Source organism: Alligator mississippiensis, chromosome 4 (genome assembly GCF_030867095.1).
Source record: "Alligator mississippiensis isolate rAllMis1 chromosome 4, rAllMis1, whole genome shotgun sequence".
In the NCBI taxonomy this organism is placed as follows: Eukaryota; Metazoa; Chordata; order Crocodylia; family Alligatoridae; genus Alligator; species Alligator mississippiensis.
Genome location: NC_081827.1, coordinates 1,235,639 through 1,255,250, shown reverse-complemented (window position 1 = coordinate 1,255,250; position 19,612 = coordinate 1,235,639). Strand labels below are relative to the sequence as shown.

Genomic DNA, 19,612 nt, shown 5'->3' with positions numbered 1-19,612 from the left:
CAGGAGCTGGTCGTGGCCCTTTATGAGGAGTAGGATCTGTGTGAGGGGTTTGCAGAAATGTCACTGCTGGCGACACACAGAGGTGAGTCGTGCATCGACAGGAGTTGCAGGTGACAGCCCTGGGAGGTGACGGGCTCTGGTGTTTAAATTGGTCCAGAAATGGGTGACAAAGATGATCAAGGGCTTGGAAAACAAGCTGTACAAGGAGAGCCTGAGGGAGCTGGGTGTGTTCAGCTTGCAGAAAAAGGCTGGAAGGGGGGACATGACAGCAGTCTTCAAATGCCATAAAAAAGGGGGAAATGCCTTTCCTGCATTGCTGTGGAGAGGAGGGTGCAGACCGGTGGCTGGACGTTGCAGCCAAGCAGGGGTCAGAAAAAGCTCCTCACTGCCGGAGCAAGGAGGCAGGGGCAGAGGTGCCCCGGGAAGGGGCACTCTTCGTCTCTGGTGGTGTTCAAGGAGAGGGTGGACAGCCACTGGGCAGGGATGATCTAGGACAGGGGTGAGTAAAATACAGCCAAGGCATCTTGTCTGGCCTGCAGCACATCCCTTGGCCCCACTTGGCCCAGGTGCAAGGGGCAGCCCAAACCGTGGCACGCATGGCTGTTTCTGCCACCCTCGGGGGTGCAGCAGAGGCCAGACGATTTCCTGGCAGCCCGGCAGCTCCAGCAGTGCACGCCCAAACCTACAGCCGGAGGCACCGCACGGAGCGAGTAGGCAGGATCTCCACTGAGACCAGCTGGGACCTTCATGGGCACCAGGACAGACGGGACAAGGCCGTGGGCGGGTGAGCGGCAGGGCTGGGGATCGGGACCATGGGGTGGTAACAGCACAGGGCTGGGCCAGAGCCATGATCTGCTCCTTGCACGCCCCTGCCCACAGAGCCGGCTCCTGTTGCAGGGATGCACAGAGCGGTTCATGGCTGTTGGCCGGGGCCAGCTGCCTGCTTTCACCTCCTCAAGATCCCCATCCCCATCCCCAGCTGGATACTGCTCTCCACCTGGATGCAGCCCCATCCCAGCCACCCGGCTGCACATGGGGGGGCAATTAGGGAGTTTTGGTGAGCTATTGCGGGGGAGTGCTGACCCGGTTCGGCAGCTCACTAAATCTCCCTAAGTGTCCCAAAACAATTGCTTACCCCTGGTCTGGGACTAGCATTGCCTGGCGTGCACTGGGAATAGCAGCAGCTGGAAGCACAGGAAATCCCCATCCATGCACTTGGGAAGAGCAGGTGGCAATGAGGGCGGGCTGTGCTCAGAAGCAGGAGAAGGCGGCAGAGCTCCACGCCTCGTTTGGACCTGGGTACTTGGGGGACGGGTGAACTGGCAGGTCGGAGACTGATAGAAGAGGCAAGACACAGGTCTGCAGCCCAGCCTTGCGTGCAGTCAATATGAGGCTGGGTCTCGTATTCCAATAATGGTTTCTTTTCTGTTTGGTTTTAGTCCAATTTCTTTCTGTCACTGAAACGTTAGGGGCTGGAGCGAAGCAGGCCTCTTGTGAGCTTGGCGGCGGCAATTTGCTGTTGCTTTCATCCTTGGGAAAGTAGAAGGAGGGTTGCTCACCCTTTCCTTTGCCATCTTCCCAGACGAGGCCACTTTGTTTTCACTCCTTAGCTAAGAAATTTAACAACAAAGCCGAATAGCCTATAGTTATGTCAGTCAGTACTGCTAACGCTTTTGGGATACGGTCATGCTATACCCTATGTGGATGATCCAATTTAAAGTCTTCTTTTAGGATGCCTCCATTCAGGCCTCGTGCTCTGTTTAATTGGATGACATTTCTGCTTTACCCGACAGGTTTGATCGCTTTTTTTACATTCCTGGCAAAGCGGGTTGGCACATCTGCAAAAGTCCCCTCTGCAGTTGCTCAGAACCAGGTTTTTGCGCCTTCTGCTTTAGCTGCTCTTCTGCAGCTGGGCCAAGTCCCTTGGCAATGGCTACGACTGGCAAAAACATGAGAAGAGCTGGGTTAGGTTTCCGGAGGCCAGGGTGAGGAGAGTAAGGATGGTGCTGGCTCTCCAGCTGGGGTGCGTGGAAGTGTGTTTGCTGTCCCCAGCACAGACCGTTGCAGCGCAGAGTGTCATGGATGTGGGTCGGACGCCGGGCTGGATCAGGTGAGGGACACATCTGCAAGACAACATCATAGTAGCGATCTAGGAAGAAAGGGGTCGGGTCTACCTGGGCTCTTGAAATGGCCCATGGGTTCCTCATGCCCAGTGCCTCCTCGTTCATCCTCTATTGTTGGACAGGGATCCAGCCTCCCACCCCCCGACTTCCCCTCCTGTGCACCCGGGGAAGAGCTGAGAAACGAGCGGGGCTGTAGCCCAGGGTCTGGACCTCAACTTCTGGTGTGATGCACGTCTGCTGCTCTCGGAGCAGTCAGCAATGTGCATGGTGGATTTTGACACCTGGGGGACAGCTGGGGTTCGCCATGGAGCAGGCTTCAGGGATGTAACGTCTCCTGAGAGGAGATCGTTCCAGGAGAAGTCGCAGACTGTCTTTGGCCTGGGATGTGCAGTGCCCCTCGCTGATGCTGCCTGAGAGCAAACAGCAGGATATGGAGGCCAGCAGCAGAGTGACGGGGTTTGGTCATTACCACAGAGGTGCCCGTGCCCCCGCACCCCCACCCCACCCCGACCAGGGATCGGGGCCACACTGTGCTGAGGAAGGGACTGTTCCAAATCACCTCCTTCTCCTCCGAGTGCTTAGAAATGGGTTCCTTGAGGACCTGCTTCGTGACCTTTCCAGGGACTGAGGTGAGGTTGATGGGTCTGTAGTTCCCTGGATCTTCCTTCCTCCTTTTCCTAAATATGGGCACTATGTTGGCCCTTTTTCAATCGCCCAGGACCTCTTCTGATCACCACGAGTTTTCAAAGGTGGCCTATGGCTCTGCAATCACATCGGCCAACTCCCTCAGCACACTCAAGTGCATCCCATCCGGCCCCATGGACTTGTACACGTCCAGCTTTCCTAAGTAGTCCCTAGCCTGATCTTTCAGCACTGAGGTAAAAGAAAAATCATGAGGTTCAACAAGGACAAGTGCAAAGTCCTGCCCTTAGGAGGGAACAATCCCGTGCACCGGTGCAGGCTGTGGGTGATGGGCTGGGCAGAAGCTCTGCAGAAAAGGACCTGGGGGGACAGGGGACAAGAAGCTGAACTGGATCCAGCAGTGCGCCCTTGGTGCCGTGAAAGCTAACAGCATCCTGGGCTGCATTGGTAGGAGTGTTGCCAGCAGATCGAGGGCAGTGATTCTTCCCCTCTATTATGCAGTGGGGAGGCCACATCTGGAGTCCTGTGTCCAGCTGTGGGCCCCCCACTACAGCAAGGATGTGGACACATTGGAGAGAGTGCAGCAGAGGAAAACAAAAATGGTTGTGAGGCTGGGGGACATGGTGTATGAAGACAGGTTGAGAGAACTGGACTTACTTGTCTAGAGAAGAGGAAACTGAGAGGAGATTTAATAGCAGCCTTCAACTATCTGAAGTGGGGTTCAAAGAGGCTGGAGCTGGACTGTTCTCAGTGGTGGCAGATGACAGGACAAGGAGCAATGGGCTCAAGTTTCAGCAAGGGAAGTTAAGGTTGGATATTAGGAAAAACTCTCTTGCCAAGATATTAATGAAATACTGGAACAGGCTCCCCAGGGAGGTTGTGGACTCTCCATCCTTGGAGGTTTTGAAGACCCGGCTAGACAAAGCCTTGGCTGGGATGATGGAGTTGGGGCTGGTCCTCCTTGGAGCAGGGTTGGACTAGATGTGACCTTCTCAGATCCCTTCCAGCCTTATTATCTATGATGCTAAGTGATACACAAGAGTCCCTTCCCCTGGGTGCTCACATTTGAGGACAAAGTCATTTTATTCTAAAGAAAAGGGTTTTCTTAAACAGGTGACTACAAAGGAAAATTTCTTTTACAGGATTGAAGATGAGTCACTAATGTCCAGGTGGAGCAAGAGGCTGCTCATGGCTGTTGGGTCAGCCCAGGGACTCACGAGCTCTGTGGAGAAACACAGTCTTTCTTCTGGTGCCCCAGAGCCCTCCTCAGGGCGCCCCTCACGTCCTGGTTGCGGAGGCTGTAGATGAGGGGGTTGAGCATGGGGGTGATGATGGAGTAGAGAGTGGAGATCAGCGTGTCCACCTCCAGGGAATAGCCGGTGCTGGGCCGGTTGTAGTTCAGGATGGCCATCCCAAAGTAGATGATGACCACGACCAGGTGGGAGGTGCAGGTGGAGAAGGCTTTGCGCCTGCCCGTGTTGGAGTGGATGCGGAGGATGGCCAGCAGGATGTAGACGTAGGAAATGAGGACGAGCAGAAACGGGATTAAGCCCACAAAGATACTAGCCAAATGCAGCATGATCTCACTGACGTAGGTGTCGCTGCAGGTGATCTTCAGCAGAGGAGGGACGTCGCAGAAGATGTGGTGGATCTGGTTGGCTCCACAGAAGGAGACGTCCGTGGCCAGGAAGGTGTGGATGGCTGAGTCCAGGATGCCCCAGAGCCAGCAGGCCATGGCCAATGGGACACACACCTTCTTACTCATTATGCGAGTATAGTGCAAGGGTTTGCAGATGGCCATGTACCGGTCAAAGGCCATGACAGTGAGCAGTGCACACTCTGTCCCCGCGCAGATCATGAGGAAGAACATCTGTGCCATGCACTCCCGGTAGGAGATGGTCTCTTGCTGGCGTATAAAGTTGACGAGGATCTTGGGCAGCGTGACGGAGGAGTAACTCATGTCCAGGAAGGCGAGGTGGCCGAGGAAGAAGTACATGGGGCTGTGCAGCTGGGGATCCAGCACGATGAGGGTGAGGATCAGGCAGTTCCCCAGCAGGGTGACGAGGTAGATGGCGAGGAAGGCCAGGAAGACGAAGGCCTGGCCCTGCAGGACGCGGGAGAAGCCCAGGAAGACGAACTCTGTCACCTGCGTCTGGTTCACCCCGTCCATGGGGCCGGTGGCATCTGGCTGTGGGGAGAGAGACCAGCAGTGAGCGGAGGCAGAGCACGGGGACAGGGATCCAGAGCAAGACCAGACCCTTCCCCAGCGCAGCTGGGCCGTGTCACGCCGACGGGCAGGGCGCTTATTTATTCATTTGCTCTACATGCCCTTCACAATCAAGGCTCCAGGAAGTGTGAGAGAATGGAGCTACATGAGAGACAATGGGATACTTGCAAAACAGGAGAGCAGCCAGTGACCAAAAGGGCTTGAAAAGGAAGCAGGAGATCAAAGAGGACGGAGATGCCCTCAGCAACATCTGGGCACTGCTGTGTTTGCTACCTGCTGCCCACACAGGCCAGAGCACATTGCTGCTGGCCCATGTCCAGGCTCCAGCTCTGGCAGCCTCCAGAGAAGAAGTCACAGAACTGAGGTGTGGCCGCCCTGAACGGCGTCCCGTGCAATTCGGGGACCCAGCCTTGTCGTGCTCATGGTGCTGCCAGAGGTTGCTCTCGGCTGACCTGGAGGACAGGGATGGGGCAGAGGGGAGCAGGCAGTCCCCTAGGTCTGTGGGCCAGGACTGCTGTGGGTCTAGGGTCAACCCAGCACCTGGAGTTGCACCGAAAGTCCCTGGGAGCCAGCCCAGGCTCCAGCCTTAGGCAGGAAGGACATGGGCTCAGGTGACCCCAGCGAGGTGACCCTCCAGTCTCCTCTTGAAGGTTTCCAGGGTAGATGACTGCACCACCTCTGAGGGGAGTTTATTCCACAGTCTGGACACCCTGATTTTGAAGAATTTTTTTTTCCTAGTGTTAAGCCTGAAACGGTCTTCCAGGAGTTTGTGGCCATTACTCCTGGTTTTCCCTTCGGGTGCCCTGGTGAACAGTTGTTCACCAAGCCCTTGATATACTCCCCTGATGTTGCGGTAAGATGCTACCAGGTCCCCTCTCAGCCTTCTCCTTTTTAGGCTAAAGAGACCCAAGTCCCTCTGCCTCTCCTTGGATGGCTTGCTTTGCTAGTCTCTGATCATACGGGTGGCTCTTCTCTGGACTCTCTCAAGCTTTTCCACGTCCTTGCTGAAGTGCGGCGCCCAGAACTGGACACAGTCCTCCAGCTGCAGTCTCATCATTGATAAAGATGTTGAAAAGCACTGGACCAAGCACCAGCCCCTGAGGGACACCACTGGCCATTTCTCACCAGGATGACACAGATCCGTTCATTAGATCTCTGTGGGTCCTTTCCCATAGCCAGTTTCCTACCCACCTGACTGTCAAGCAGTTAAGCCCTCTTCTAGTCTCCAGGGACCTCCCCGAGCTCCACGAGCTTTGGAAGAGTTTTGCCAGAGGCCCCGCGACGACTTCATCCAGCTCCTTCAGCCCTCGCAGTTAAAGTTCATCCGGTCCTGCTGACTTATAAATGTCTAGCTTTTCTAACTGATCATGCACCCGCTCAATGTCAACAGTAGGAAGGCAGTCATTCCCACCATGCCCGTTCTGTACCCTATCTAGCATGAATTTCCCCTTAGTCTGGTGAAAGACCGAAGCAAAGTAGTCATTCAGGGGTTCAGTTTTCTCCCGAGTGTCAGTAACCAACTCTCCTGAGTTGTTGAGCGGTGACCCCACACTCTCATTTGTTTTCCTTTTCTTCCCTACATACCTAAAGAAAGACTTCTTATTGTCCTTGATTTCTGGTGCTAGTTTAAATTCAGTCACCACATTAGCCTTTCTAATCTGCTCCCTACAATTGTTGTATAGCCCTCCTTGGGGACTGTCCCAAGCTCCCATTGTCCCATTGCCTCTTTCTTCTTTTTGCAAAAGGACTGTGATTTTCCTATTAAGCAAAGAGGGCTTTCAAGCCCTTCTGCTACCTTTCCTCCGCATGCTAGTGGTCTTTTTTGGTGCTTCAAGGGTTGTATCCTTAAGGAATGACCACTCTTCATGCACTCCTTTCACCTTCGGTCCCTGCTTCCACAGCGCTTCCCCTACTATTGCCCTGAACCTGTTGAAATTCACTTTTTTGAAGTCCAAAACTTCAATCCTGCTAATTGGTTTGCCTGCCTTGTGATGAACAGTGAACGTGATGGTTTCATGGTCGCTCTTGCCCAGATTACCCTCTATATTCAAGTTGCTCACCAAATTGTCTCTTTTGGTGCAGACCAAATCTAGGAGAGGGTTACCTCTGTTTGGCCCGTGCACATCCTGAGTCAGGTAGACTCTTCAATACAGGTGAAGAAGCAGCGTGACCGATCTGACTTGGTCGAGTGTTCCTCCCAAGAGATGTCTGAATAATTGAAGCCACCCATGATGACCACATCCTGGGTGAGCACGGCCTCTGCCGTTCTCAAGAGAACTCCAGATCAAGCTCCACCCCCCGTTTTGGTGGTCTGTAGTACACACCTACAGTTAGGTCTCTCTCACTGCACCCCCCCCCCGTCCCCGCACCCCCATAGTTTGACCCAGAGGGTTTCAAGTCACTCATCTTTGGAGCCGATGTTGGCCTCCAAGGAGGTGTGCTGCTCCCTCACATAGAGAGCTACACCTCTTCCTTACTGGGTCCCTTCTGTGCAGGGCGTAGCCCTCCATGGCTCCGCTCCAACCATGTGAGGAGTCCCACCCAGTCTCCGTAATCCCTACTAGATCATAACGTCCACTGGAGAGTAGGAGGCTAGCTCCTCCTGCTTGTTCCCCACGCTCCTGGCATTACTGTACAGGCACCTGAGTCCTCAATTTCCTGTCATGCTGAGGGGGAGCCAGTCCCTCAGCTCTTGCAAGAGTGGCTCTCCAAGCGTCCCCAGCTTCAGAGCTTTCTTGTATGCCAATCCCCAGGCACGCTCCAGTCAGTGTTTCCCCGTCCCCCTGCGATCTTAGTTTAAAGCCCTATCTTGAAGATCAGGCATCCTGGCTGAGAACAGGGACTTACCCTCCATGTGAGGTGGATGCCATCCCTTCCCAGGGGTCCTCTCTCCCTGAAGTGTGCATTGTGGTCGCAAAACTGAAGCCCTCTCGGTAGTACCACCGCCGGAGTCGATGGTTCACTTCTTCAATGCATCTTCCCCTCCTAGTCCCATGGCCCGCAACTGGGAGCACAGAGGAAAAGACTACCTTCACCCCTGACCCCTTGAACCCAGCCCCCAGAGCTCTACAGTCACTCATGACCCGGTCCAGATTACTCCTGGCCATGTCATTCATGCCCACATGGATGAGGAGTGTGGGGTAGTGGTCGGAGGGCCAGACAAGCCTAGAGATCCTCTCCACAACATCCCGGATGTGGACCCCAGGGAGGCAGCAGACCTCATGGGCTACGGGGTCGCTCAGTGCCCCACAGGAAGGAGTCCCTCACCACCACCACCTTGCATCTCTTGAGGGTGGCAGCTCTCTGTCTACACTCCTCCTCCATTGTAGCATCCTTATGCATGGTGAGGGGAGCGTACCTGTTGTTCAGGGCCAGGGGAGGAGCAGCCCTAGCCCTGGATGTCCTGGAGCCTGAGACAACTGCTTCCCAGGTAGCTCCAGGTGGGTCTTTTCAGCCAGCCTCCTTGTTGGCCACCTTCTCCATCTTCTAGTTGGGACTTAGTGATGAGGTCACAAAAAGTGATAAAAAGGGTCACCCCATCTTGGAGAGGAGAGACATTTTTGGTATGCTGAAACAAGCAAAAGGCCTCCAGCGCTCCATCAGTCTCTGGCTGAACGTGTAAGTAACTTACCTGAAATTTAGCTAGTAATTTAGGATTAAGTGAACTCGATGTGTATCAAAAGGGCCAACAAGCCCACTCTGTTTTGCTCAAGTAGGTTTTCTTTCAATTGTCCATTGATTTGTATTCCTTCCTCACTCTCCCTCTTTGATCAATAAAGCTATCTGTTATACCAGGCCTTGTCAATGCTTATGAGGGTGAGGCTAGCCTTTAAAGCCCCTTTGCTCGGCTGGCTAAGGCGTGCACGGCTTTTTACTTTCCTCCTGTACAGAAGACTACCTGTGAATGCCTCAGGCTAAAAGAAGCACCCTGAAATACCATGGTGAGCTAAGCACCCCAAGGTCAACAGGGTCTGTGTATCCCAGGTGGCACAGAGCCCTAACAAAGGCCAGGGCCTGGGTGGTGGCAGCGGTTACCCCAGGCTTGTGGGTGTGCTCCAGGAAAGGTGGTCGGCCAGATATAGGCACCCCATGGGGGGCACCCAAAGCATGGCTTTTGGTCAGGCGTAGTGAGGTGGGTGGCTCACAGGAGTGTCCCCTACTGCCCTAACACAGAGCCCATCCCTGGAGACACTTCCACCCCATGGCTGCTCTGTTCTCCCCAGGGCTCTTCCCTCCATCCCCCAGGGCTATTTCAAATGGGGCGAGTATCTGCACATAGGTGTTGCTGGCCTCCATTTTTGCTAGCAGGTTTTGGCCCCTACCTGCCACATTTTGTGTGACTTGATCCTGGGACCAGCCTGAGCAGATCCCGCTCTCGCCTGTGTGGTTCCCAGAGCCTTGCCTCCGAGCTGAACCTGCCTATTTCTACCAACCTTCCTTCATCCGACTTGTCTCCCTCCTTGTATAATGCTAGTGCCCACGTCTAGCCCATCTCTGCCTTCTCCATGCCCATCTTCAGCAAGATGCACACAGCAGTCCTAGTGCTCAACAGCATGGAGAAGAGTGGCTCACACCTCTGTTCTGGCTGATGCGACTCTCAATGGCTGGGTCTTTTTCACTGCTGCATCCCCTGGCTCGCTCGTGTGGTCTCTGGGGTCATCCAGAATCCTAAGTTAGACATAGGGTTTGTTCCCTGCAAGACCCCACATGCAACCCCTGCCATTCTCACAAGGATATGTTTGTAACAACCCTTTGCTTGTCCTTATTCAACATCATATCTACCCACTTGGCATCAACTATCTCCAGCCCCATTTCTCCAGTTTGCTTGTTACAAGGTCCAGTTGGGGGACCTACTTCTCAGGGCAGTTGTGGTGGTCAGCCTGGACATCTAACACACAGCACATGAGACACGCAGTGATGTCAGGGCAGAGGCACCTTCCCAGAGCAGAAGGAGTCAGGTCCCACTGGACCTAGGGCAGAAAACAGCACAGGAACCAGAGGGTGAAGGAAAAGTTCAAAAGGGTTCAAATTAAAATGAGATGCCAGGTTTAGCGATTAGCTACAGGAAGGAACTGTCCCAGGTGGATGATTTTCCAACGCCAATAAATTGAAAAACCTGACTTGATCAATCTCTGGCAGGCATGCGTTAGGTGCACACATGCTAGAATCATAGAAAACTAGGTTTGCAAAGGACCTTGCGAGGGCATCTAGTCCAAACCCCTGCTCCAAGCAGGACCATCCCCAACTGGATCATCCCAGCCAAGGTTTTGTCTAGCCAGGTCTTCAAAGTCTCCAAGGATGAGAGTCCACCACCTCTCTGGAGAGCCTTTTCCAGTGATTTACTACCCTCCTAGTGAGAAAGTTGCTCCACCTCAGGACGAGCAACCCCAACATACCTACAGGCTTGGCAGCACCAAACTGACCAGCACCACGAATGAAAGGGACCTGGGAGTAATAACAGACCAATCTGAGTGTGAGCCAACGCTGTAGCCAGTAGGGCAAACAATACTCTGGTGTGCATCAATCGATGCGTCTCCAGCAAAACCAAGGTGATGCTTTTGCTCTACTCAGCACTGGTGAGACCACAGCTGCAGGACTGCGTCCAGGTCTGGGCACTGCACTTCAACAAGGACACGGACCAGCTTGAGAGAGTCCAGAGAAGAGCCACCCGCGTGATCAGTCTTACACAACAGGCCGTACGAGGAAAGGCTGAGGGATCTGGGACTCTTCAGCCTGGAGAAAAGGCTGAGAGGGGACGTGGTGGCAGCTTACCGCTACACTAGGTGAGTGCATCAAGGGCTCGGTGAGCAACTCTTCACCAGGGCACCTGAGGGGGAAACCAGGAATAATGGCCACAAACTCCTGGAAGACTGATTCAGGCTCAAAATTAGGAAAAACTTCTACACAATGAGGGTGTCCAGGCTGTGGGATAAGCTCCCTGCAGAGGTGGTGCAATCGCCGACCCTGGAAATCTTCAAGAGACTGGACAGTCACCTTGCTGGGGTCAGCAGACCCCCAGTTATCTTTCCTATGTGGTGCAGGGGGCTGGACCTGATGATCTACAAAGTCCTTTCCAGCCTTACAATCTATGAAAGTTTTTCCTAATATATAACTTCAACAGGGCTCAATACAGGACGGGGAAGGTGAGACTCTGGGCTGCAGCATCAGGGGTCAGAGCAGATGGGACAAAGCTAAACACTAGGATGGCCAAAGACCAGCTCCGGTCACCCTGTGGGAGAAGAGGTCCCGCAGAAGGAGGGTGGCTCTGCAGTGTGTGATGGTGACCCAGGAGCACGTCCTTCTGCCTCCTGAGAGTGGAGAGGAGACGTGACAGAGGGGGTGGGCAAGAGGGCTCAAATAATGCCAAAAAACAGAGGTTGATCGACTGAAGGCAAAAGAAAAAGCTAAAGGCGTTCAAATGCAAAATGAGGTACCAATTTTAATGATTAGCCACAGGAGGAAACTGTCCTGGTGGCTGGTTTCCCAACTCCAATAGGATGGCAAATCCAACTGGGTTCATCCCTGACCGGTGTGCACGTGCTAGCACTCAGGACAGGTCAGTCCTGAGGATGGGGCAGGTGAAGCTGTGTAAGTCCCTACTTAGATGACACGATTGGACCATAGGAATGCTTTTTCCTGATGGAGCCCATCTGGCTTTGAAAGCAGTATAAGCAAGACTGAAACAAGAGTCCTATATCAGTGCAGGAGTGTATCAGGGCAGTGATGCCTTGCTACTGGTCGAGTCATGCTGTTAATTGTCTCCATGCTGAAATCAGTCCAGGCGAGCTTTACATGCCGAGCACATGAGGGAGTGGATGCAATTAAAATACGTTCGAGGGGCTCTGCTCCCGCACAGTCCTGTGCTCACAAAGTCAGACTCTACTTTCCTCTTAGGTGGGTCTGTGACAGCTGGTCACGACTCCAGCAAGACTCACTCCACAATTACAACTGGATAACCTCTAATTCTGGGAAATTGAGCTAATTTTAGTGCAATGACCATTTTTAGCCTATTGCCCTTCCGAAGGGTGAGGTTCATCACTTCTAGGCTCAGGTTTGAGTTCTCGAGCCAGGCAGCCGCACCAGCGCCACGGCTCCTTTCTGAAAGAAACCTCTGCTGGGGAACGCAGACCTCCAGGACACGGGACAAGAGCATTTCTTCCCAAGCAGCACATCTGAGTGATGCAAAACATTCCCACATGTCTTGTCCCCTCTCAAGTGTGAGAGTGACCAAGCACTCATTTGCAAATGCACCTGGATCAGACCAGACCCCTGAATACTCAGATCCCTGCTACCCATGACACAGGTTTCATTCCCACTGCATTTCACCTACCGCACATGCAGTGCCTGAGAAATCCTGCAGGAAAACACTGGCAGCCAAAAATGCAAAGGGACATGGAAACACAGCATCATGCTAGAGTGCAACAAGGCAGAAACCCACGTCCTGACCTTACTCTTGACACCATTTAATGTGCCAGAAGCTGCTATGACCTCAGAAATCATAGTTAAGCAAACTGGAGCCTTTGACCTCACTGCATCAAGTCTCAGCAAGGGAAGTTTACATCAGAGATTAGGAAAAGCTTTCTTACTAGGAGGGTAGTAAAGCACTGGGGAGTCTCCATCCTCGGAGGTGTTGAAGACCAGGGTGGACAAAGCCTTGACCGGGATGGTGTAGTTGGGGCTGGTCCTGCTTGGAGCAGGGGGTTGGACTGGATGTGACCTCCGGACGTCCCTTCAACCCTCGTTGTCCGTGACTCCATGAAACTCTGTGGCCTCTTGCACCAGAAGTCAGAGCAGCGGGGACAAAGCTGAACAGCAGGATGGGAAAGACTGCCCCTAACCCTGTCCCAGTCCCCTGCGAACTCCTCACCTGGATTATAGTGCGCAGCTCCGGTCGCCCTGTGTGAGAAGACATCCGGCAGAAGGAGGGAGGCTCTGCAGTGGGTGACGGCGATGCAGGAGCACGTCCATCTGCCTCCTGAGCGTGGGGAGGAGACGTGACGCGGGGTGGGCGAGAGGGCTGGAATTAGGACAGGAACACAGAGGTCGCTCGCCTGTCGCCGTCTCCCGCAAGAGAAGAGCCCGTGCACGTGCCAGGGTGCATCTGCACACCACCAGGTTTGACCCAGCAAATAGAGACACGTCTCAATGCCACACGGGACTGATACGGGGAATTTGTAGTCACGCAGGATCACTGGGGATGGGAGCACGTGAGCACAGGGCCACGGAGACCACGATCCCCCAGGGAAAGAGCAGTTACATCTGCGTGGAGTGCCTTGGGCGGGCCCAGAAGGGTCGTGCATGGCAGGGACCCTCCTAGTGTCCTTGGGTGTCTCCCACCCCCAGGCCCGAGCTGTGGCCCCGCTGCCCCCTCACACCCTGCAGAGACCCGGCCCGAAGGCTCGGCATTACCCCGAGGCGTTGGCAAGTGGATGATGCCCCCGTGCTACCTGGGTCCCAGCTGCCCTGTGCCCCGGTGCTGGACCCTGCACGCTGGAGAGAGCAGCACCCCATCCCTCACACATCATCACAGGAGCATGGAAGGAAACTGGTAAGGTTTTATTCACCACCACGCCCCCGGGGGTTACAAGAAATAATGACCGCAAGCTAGCAGAGAGCAGATTTAGATTGGACATTAGGAAGAACTTCTTCACAGTTCGAGTGGCCAAGGTCTGGAACGGTCTCCCAAGGGAGGTGGTGCTCTCCCCTACCCTGGGGGTCTTCAAGAGGAGGTTGGATATGCATCTAGCTGGGGTCATCTAGACCCAGCACTCTTTCCTGCTTATGCAGGGGGTCAGACTCAATGATCCAGATATATAGGGAGTAAAAGGAAGGCCCAGGGAGGAATAGGACCCCTCCTAAATGGGCAGAAACAATTGGTGACAGACAGGGGGGACAAGGCTGAACTCCTCAACGAGTTCTTTGCCTCAGTGTTCCTAAGCGAGGGGCACGACAAGTCTCTCACTGGGGTTGTGGAGAGGCAGCAGCAAGGCGCCAGACTGCCATGCGTAGACCCTGAGACGGTGCAGAGTCACTTGGAAGAGCTGGATGCCTTTAAATCGGCAGGCCCGGATGGGCTCCATCGGAGGGTGCTGAAGGCACTGGCCGACATCACTGCAGAGCCACTGGCGGGAATATTCGAACGCTCGTGGTGCACGGGCCAAGTCCCGGAGGACTGAAAAAGGGCCAATGTGGTCCCCATTTTCAAGAAGGGGAGGAAGGAGGACCAGGGCAACTATAGGCCAGTCTGTCTCACCTCCATCCTTGGCAAAATCTTTGAAAAATTATCAAGGCTCACATTTCCGAGAGCCCGGCAGGACAAATTATGCTGAGGGGAAACCAGCACGGGTTTGTGGCGGGCAGATCGTGCCTGACCAATCTAGTCTCTTTCTATGACCAGGTTACGAAACGCCTGGACACACGAGGAGGGGTGGATGTCGTATACTTAGACTTCAGGAAGGCCTTTGATACGGTACCCCACCCCATACTGGTGAACAAGTTAAGAGGCTGTGATGTGGATGACTACACAGTCCGGTGGGTGGCAAATTGGCTGGAGGGTCGCACCCAGAGAGTCGTGGTGGATGGGTCGGACCCGACCTGGAAGGGTGTCGGCAGTGGGGTCCCGCAGGGTTCGGTCCTTGGACCGATACTCTTTAATGTCTCCATCAGTGACTTGGACGTGGGAGTGAAATGTACTCTGTCCAAGTTTGCAGATGACACAAAGCTATGGGGAGAAGTGGACACGCTGGAGGGCAGGGAACAGCTGCAAGCAGACCTGGACAGGTTGGACAAGTGGGCAGAAAACAACAGGATGCAGTTCAACAAGGAGAAATGCAAAGTGCTGCACCTAGGGAGGAAAAATGTCCAGCACACCTACAGCCTAGGGAATGACCTGCTGGGTGGCACAGAGGTGGAAAGGGATCTTGGAGTCCTAGTGGACTCCAAGATGAACATGAGCCGGCAGTGTGACGAAGCCATCAGAAAAGCCAATGGCACTTTATCGTGCATCAGCAGATGCATGACAAATAGGTCCAGGGAGGTGATACTTCCCCTCTATCGGGCGCTGGTCAGACCGCAGTTGGAGTACTGCGTGCAGTTCTGGGTGCCGCACTTCAAGAGGGATGTGGATAACCTGGAGAGGGTCCAGAGAAGGGCAACTCGTATGGTCAAGGGCTTGCAGGCCAAGCCCTATGAGGAGAGACTGGGGCACCTGGACCTTTTCAACCTCTGCAAGAGAAGGTTGAGAGGCGACCTTGTGGCTGCCTATAAGTTCATCACGGGGGCACAGAAGGGAATTGGTGAGTATTTACTCACCAAGGCGCCCCCGGGGGTTACAAGAAACAATGGCCACAAGCTAGCAGAGAGCAGATTTAGACTGGACATTAGGAAGAACTTCTTCACAGTTCGAGTGGCCAAGGTCTGGAACGGGCTCCCAAGGGAGGTGGTGCTCTCCCCTACCCTGGGGGTCTTCAAGAGGAGGTTAGACAAGTATCTAGCTGGGGTCATCTGAACCCAGCACTCTTCTCTGACTATGCAGGGGGTCGGACTCAATGATCTCTTGAGGTCCCTTCCGACCCTAACATCTATGAATCTATGAATCCCCGCGCAGGGAGGTGCTGCACTGGCTCTGGCCCCAGCCTCGGCCCTTGGCGAACAGCACTGCAGGCCGTGGGATGCAGCCTGTGCCCCCCCATGCTGTGAGCCATCTCTGTCAGGCATGTGTTAGGTGAGCATGGGCGAGAATCACAGAGTCGTCGCTCATTAGGTTTGCAAAGAAACATCTAGCCTGTTGCCCTGCTCCAAGCAGGACCAGCCCCAACGCGATCAACCCCGCCAAGGCTTTTTCTAGCCAAATCTTCAAAACCTCCAAGGATGGAGACTCCACCACCTCCCTGGGTAACCTGTTCCAGTGTTTTAGTGAAAGAGTTTTTCCCAATATCCAACCTAAACCTCCCTTGCTGCAACTTGAGCCCATTGCTCCTTCTGTCATCTGCTCCCACTGAGACCAGTCCAGCTCATGGGTGGGTGATTATTTGTACCCAAAGTGACTTAGGGAGTGGTGGGGAGCTGTTGCAGCCCAGGCCAGCACCCTCCACCACGCTGGGCCATGCTGTGCCATGCCAGCATCGCCCGCCACACTGCCCACAACAGCTCACCAGAAATCCCTCGGTGGCCCTGCCCTGGAGCCCGGCCCCATGCCGATCTTGGCCCCGGGGTGGGATGCTGGAGATGGGCTGTGGGCTGGGGAGAGCAGTGTCTGGGAGCAGGATGCACGGCCCCATTCCTGGAAGCTGGTCCCTGCCTGCCTGCGGCCCCAGCCCATCTGCCTGGACAAGGGTGCCCTGCCTGCGCGGGTCCTGGGCCGGCTGTGTGGAAATCCAGCCCGCCCTCTCCAGCTGGCACCCGGCGGTAGGAGCAAGGCGATGGGTGGCAGGGTTTGGGCAGCTGAATCTGGAAGGAGCTGCAGCTGCCGGGATCGCCAGGAAGCTCCGTCCAGCTGCCGCCCTGCCGCAGACCGGTGCTCACCCTGGGGCAGAGGGACTGGCCACAGGAGTCAGCACCAGGCTGCACCCCGTCCCTGGGCCATTGGGGCCCGCCAGACCTGCTGGGGGACAGATAAAATCCCTTGGAGGGCCGGAGTCGGCCCGCGGGTGGTATTTTGCCAATTCCTGGTCTACCCCCATCCTCTTTGTAACCGCCCCACAGGCAGCTTCAGGCGGCTGTCAGACATCGTCTCCGTCTTACCTTCTGAAGGCTCAGTCAGCCCAGTTCCCTCAGCCTCTCCCCACCAGCCCTGTTCCTCAGGTCCCCAAACATCTCCATTGCCCTCCGCTGCACTCTCTCCAATGCGTCCACATCCTTTCTGCAGTGGGGGGCACAGCTGGACACAGGACTCCAGATGTGGCCTCCCCAGTGCTGCATAGAGGGGAAGAATCACTGCCCTCGATCTGCTGGCAGCGCTCCTGCCAATGCAGCCCAGGATGCCGGGAGCTTTCTTGGCACCAAGGGCACACTGCTGGCTCCTGTTCAGCTTCTTGTCCCGTCCCCCCAGGCCCTTTTCTGCAGAGCTGCTGCCCAGCCCGTCACCCCCAGCCTGCACCGGTGCAGGGGATTGCTCTGTCCTAAGGGCAGGACTTCTCAATTGTCCTTGTTGACCTTGTCCTTCTTAGGCACAGGAGTCCCTTCCAGGACGGTCCTGCCCTGAGCAGAGCAGCTGCGCTCATTGCATGGGTTTTTAGTGGCCAAGACATTCACTGCAATGAATGCAGGGGGGGCTGCAAGGGGCCTGGTGACACAGGACGCCCCATCCCCATTGCAGGGGTGGGAAAGACACTGTTGTGTTAGTGAGGTGTTGGGTGCTGACACAGAAGCTGCCCCGACAGGGCCAGTGTAGCCATCCCTGGACCAGCACCTTCTTCTGCCTCATCCTGCAACCTGGAGGGGCTCAGGTAGCCCCCGGCGTCTGTCTGGCAGAGGCCAAGTCTGCGCAGGGGCCAATTAGTGCTGGTCTAATAGGACTCCGGAAGCAAAACCACCACGCTGGAAAACACTGCTTTGCTGCTCCGCTTCGCTGCTTGGGTCCCAATCCCGATGGCCCTGTCTACCCCCCTGGGCCTGGCACTAACGAGGACAGCAGGACACAATGGGGCCTCGTTACCCAGTCTGCTCTTCGTAGCACACAAACGAGGTCCAGAGGGAACTGTTAAAGGCTTGTTTGTCAGCAGTGCTCAGCTCTGACTCCAAAACTTTTTGGTGCTAAATTTAGTTGATTGCATCATGAAGTGGAAGTCATGGGAGACATCAGGGTTTGTCACACCAGGCTGGAGTTGTAGATTCATAGACGCTCAGGTCAGAAGGGACCTTGGTAGGTCATCGAGTCTGACCCCCTGAGCTGGGCAGGAAAGAGAGCTGGGGTCTTGCACTATGCTGCATCCAGCTAAGGGTCTGCAAATGCCTGGGTGTAGCTGCTGCACTGAGCACTGGTTGGCTGGAGACAGGACACATGGGTCAAAAGGCAAGAGGTCCCCAAAATCAGCAGGGCGTGGCACTAAGGTGACCACCTTTCCAAATGTAAAGGTGGGACACGTGCCACGTTTTCCCCGACCCAACCATTCCCCTGCTCCACCGGTGGTACAGCCAGAGCAGAGCCAAGCATGGCGGGGGCGGGTGGGGGCTGCCCACCCCGCTGCCCTTTCCCCGGGAGCCCCATGACAACCGCACACCCAGCAGCAGCACTGAGCCCACGGCAGTCCCTGCTTCTGCCCGGTGGGCAGGGGTGCGCCAACATGGCTGCGCAGGGATCCCAGGCCACAGCAGTCAGTCTGCATCGAGGGGGGCCGTGTCCCCCATACTCCCTCCTGGAGGGTGCACAGCACGACCCCAAGAGCCCAGCCCTGCCCCTGCTCATGAGAGCCTGGAGGCAGGGACACCCCCGGGCAGGGAGAGGCCTGGTCAGAGCGAGGGGGGAGCAGAGCCCCCAGGGACTAGGAATGAGTCTCTGGGCTCAGCCGCAACACGGTGCAAATGGGGACCACAGAGAAAAAGATTTGTGACCCAAAGAGGTAGAGAAGGTGCACGCGGGCGGCTGTCGGCCAAGCCTGTGGTCTGGAGCAAATGGCACAGGTTTTGTCGTGAGCAAAGGTGGTGGAGAGGGATGGAGAAGCGAAAGGCGCACTCAGCCCAACCTGCCCTGGGCACGGAGCAGCCCCTGCCCCTGCCCCTGCCCCCCCAGGGTCCCTGTCCCATGCCATCGCCGCGTCCCTGCCCTGCTGCCTGCGCTCCCGGCCACGGAGAACGACACGACGCCCCAGACAGCGAGGGGCGACACTTGCCCATTGCTGCCTGCAAGCAAGAGCAAGGAACCCGAGGGACCCAGCTCTGCACCCCACAGGCTGAATTGACCCAGCCCCACGGGGCGGGCGGCTGCGAGCGGGGCCCTCGCGGGCGCCGGCACCAACAGGAGCAGAGGAGAGGGCAGGCAGGAGCCGCAGGACTCGGACGTGGGCATGAGAGGATGGGCGGCCTGGGGCAGCACGAGGCCGTGAGCCCAGGGCCAAGAGTCGGCGCCCAGGTCACAGCCCTGGACCCTCCACCCCACTCCAGTGCTGGCCTCCACCCTGGAGATGCCCTGGGACCCCGGGGAAGGGGCTGGTCCGTGGGGACGCAGGCAGGGAGACAGAAAAGCCCTGCTCGGGCTCCCCCGTCCCACTCGGCCCTGAAGCCAGTGCTAAGGAAGCCCTCGGGGTGCAGCGAGCAGGAGGGGCTGTGTGCGGGTTGGTGCTGCGGGAGCTGGGGAAGTCAGTGTCCTCGGTGCTGAGCCCCAGCCACGTCCCCAGTGCCGGGGTGACTGTGTCGGCCCCATTGCACGGAGAGCCAGCCGGAGAGGAGCGACTCAGCGCCCGGGGGTGCCCGGGACCCCTACCCCGCGCCGCCCGCGTCCAGACGCTCCTGCCTGGGACCACACAGCGCTGCCCCGGCCCCGGCCCCAGGCCTGAAACCGTCCTTCGTCCCCACCGAAGCAGCCCTGGCCCCGGCGCCTGCCCCCCCGCCACAGGTAGGTGCCTGCAGGCTCTGCGCCGGGCTCCCTGGGTCACACCAGGGCAGAGAGCCCGGATTTGGAGGC

The 19,612-nt window shown here is 56.1% G+C and overlaps 1 protein-coding gene across 1 annotated transcript; it reads right to left on the bottom strand.

Annotated features, from left to right (window-relative positions):
• Nucleotides 1-3,978: 3,978 nt before the first annotated feature.
• Nucleotides 3,979-4,935, bottom strand: LOC102568062 (olfactory receptor 5V1). Its single transcript, XM_006261152.3, has one exon. The coding sequence runs from the start codon at nt 4,933-4,935 to the stop codon at nt 3,979-3,981; it is 957 nt and encodes a 318-aa protein (XP_006261214.3).
• Nucleotides 4,936-19,612: the final 14,677 nt, after the last annotated feature.

Bases quoted from the DNA above. Each gene is read 5' to 3' on its own strand.
- LOC102568062 (XM_006261152.3), bottom strand. From the start codon at position 4,935: ATGGACGGGGTGAACCAGACGCAGGTGACAGAGTTCGTCTTCCTGGGC.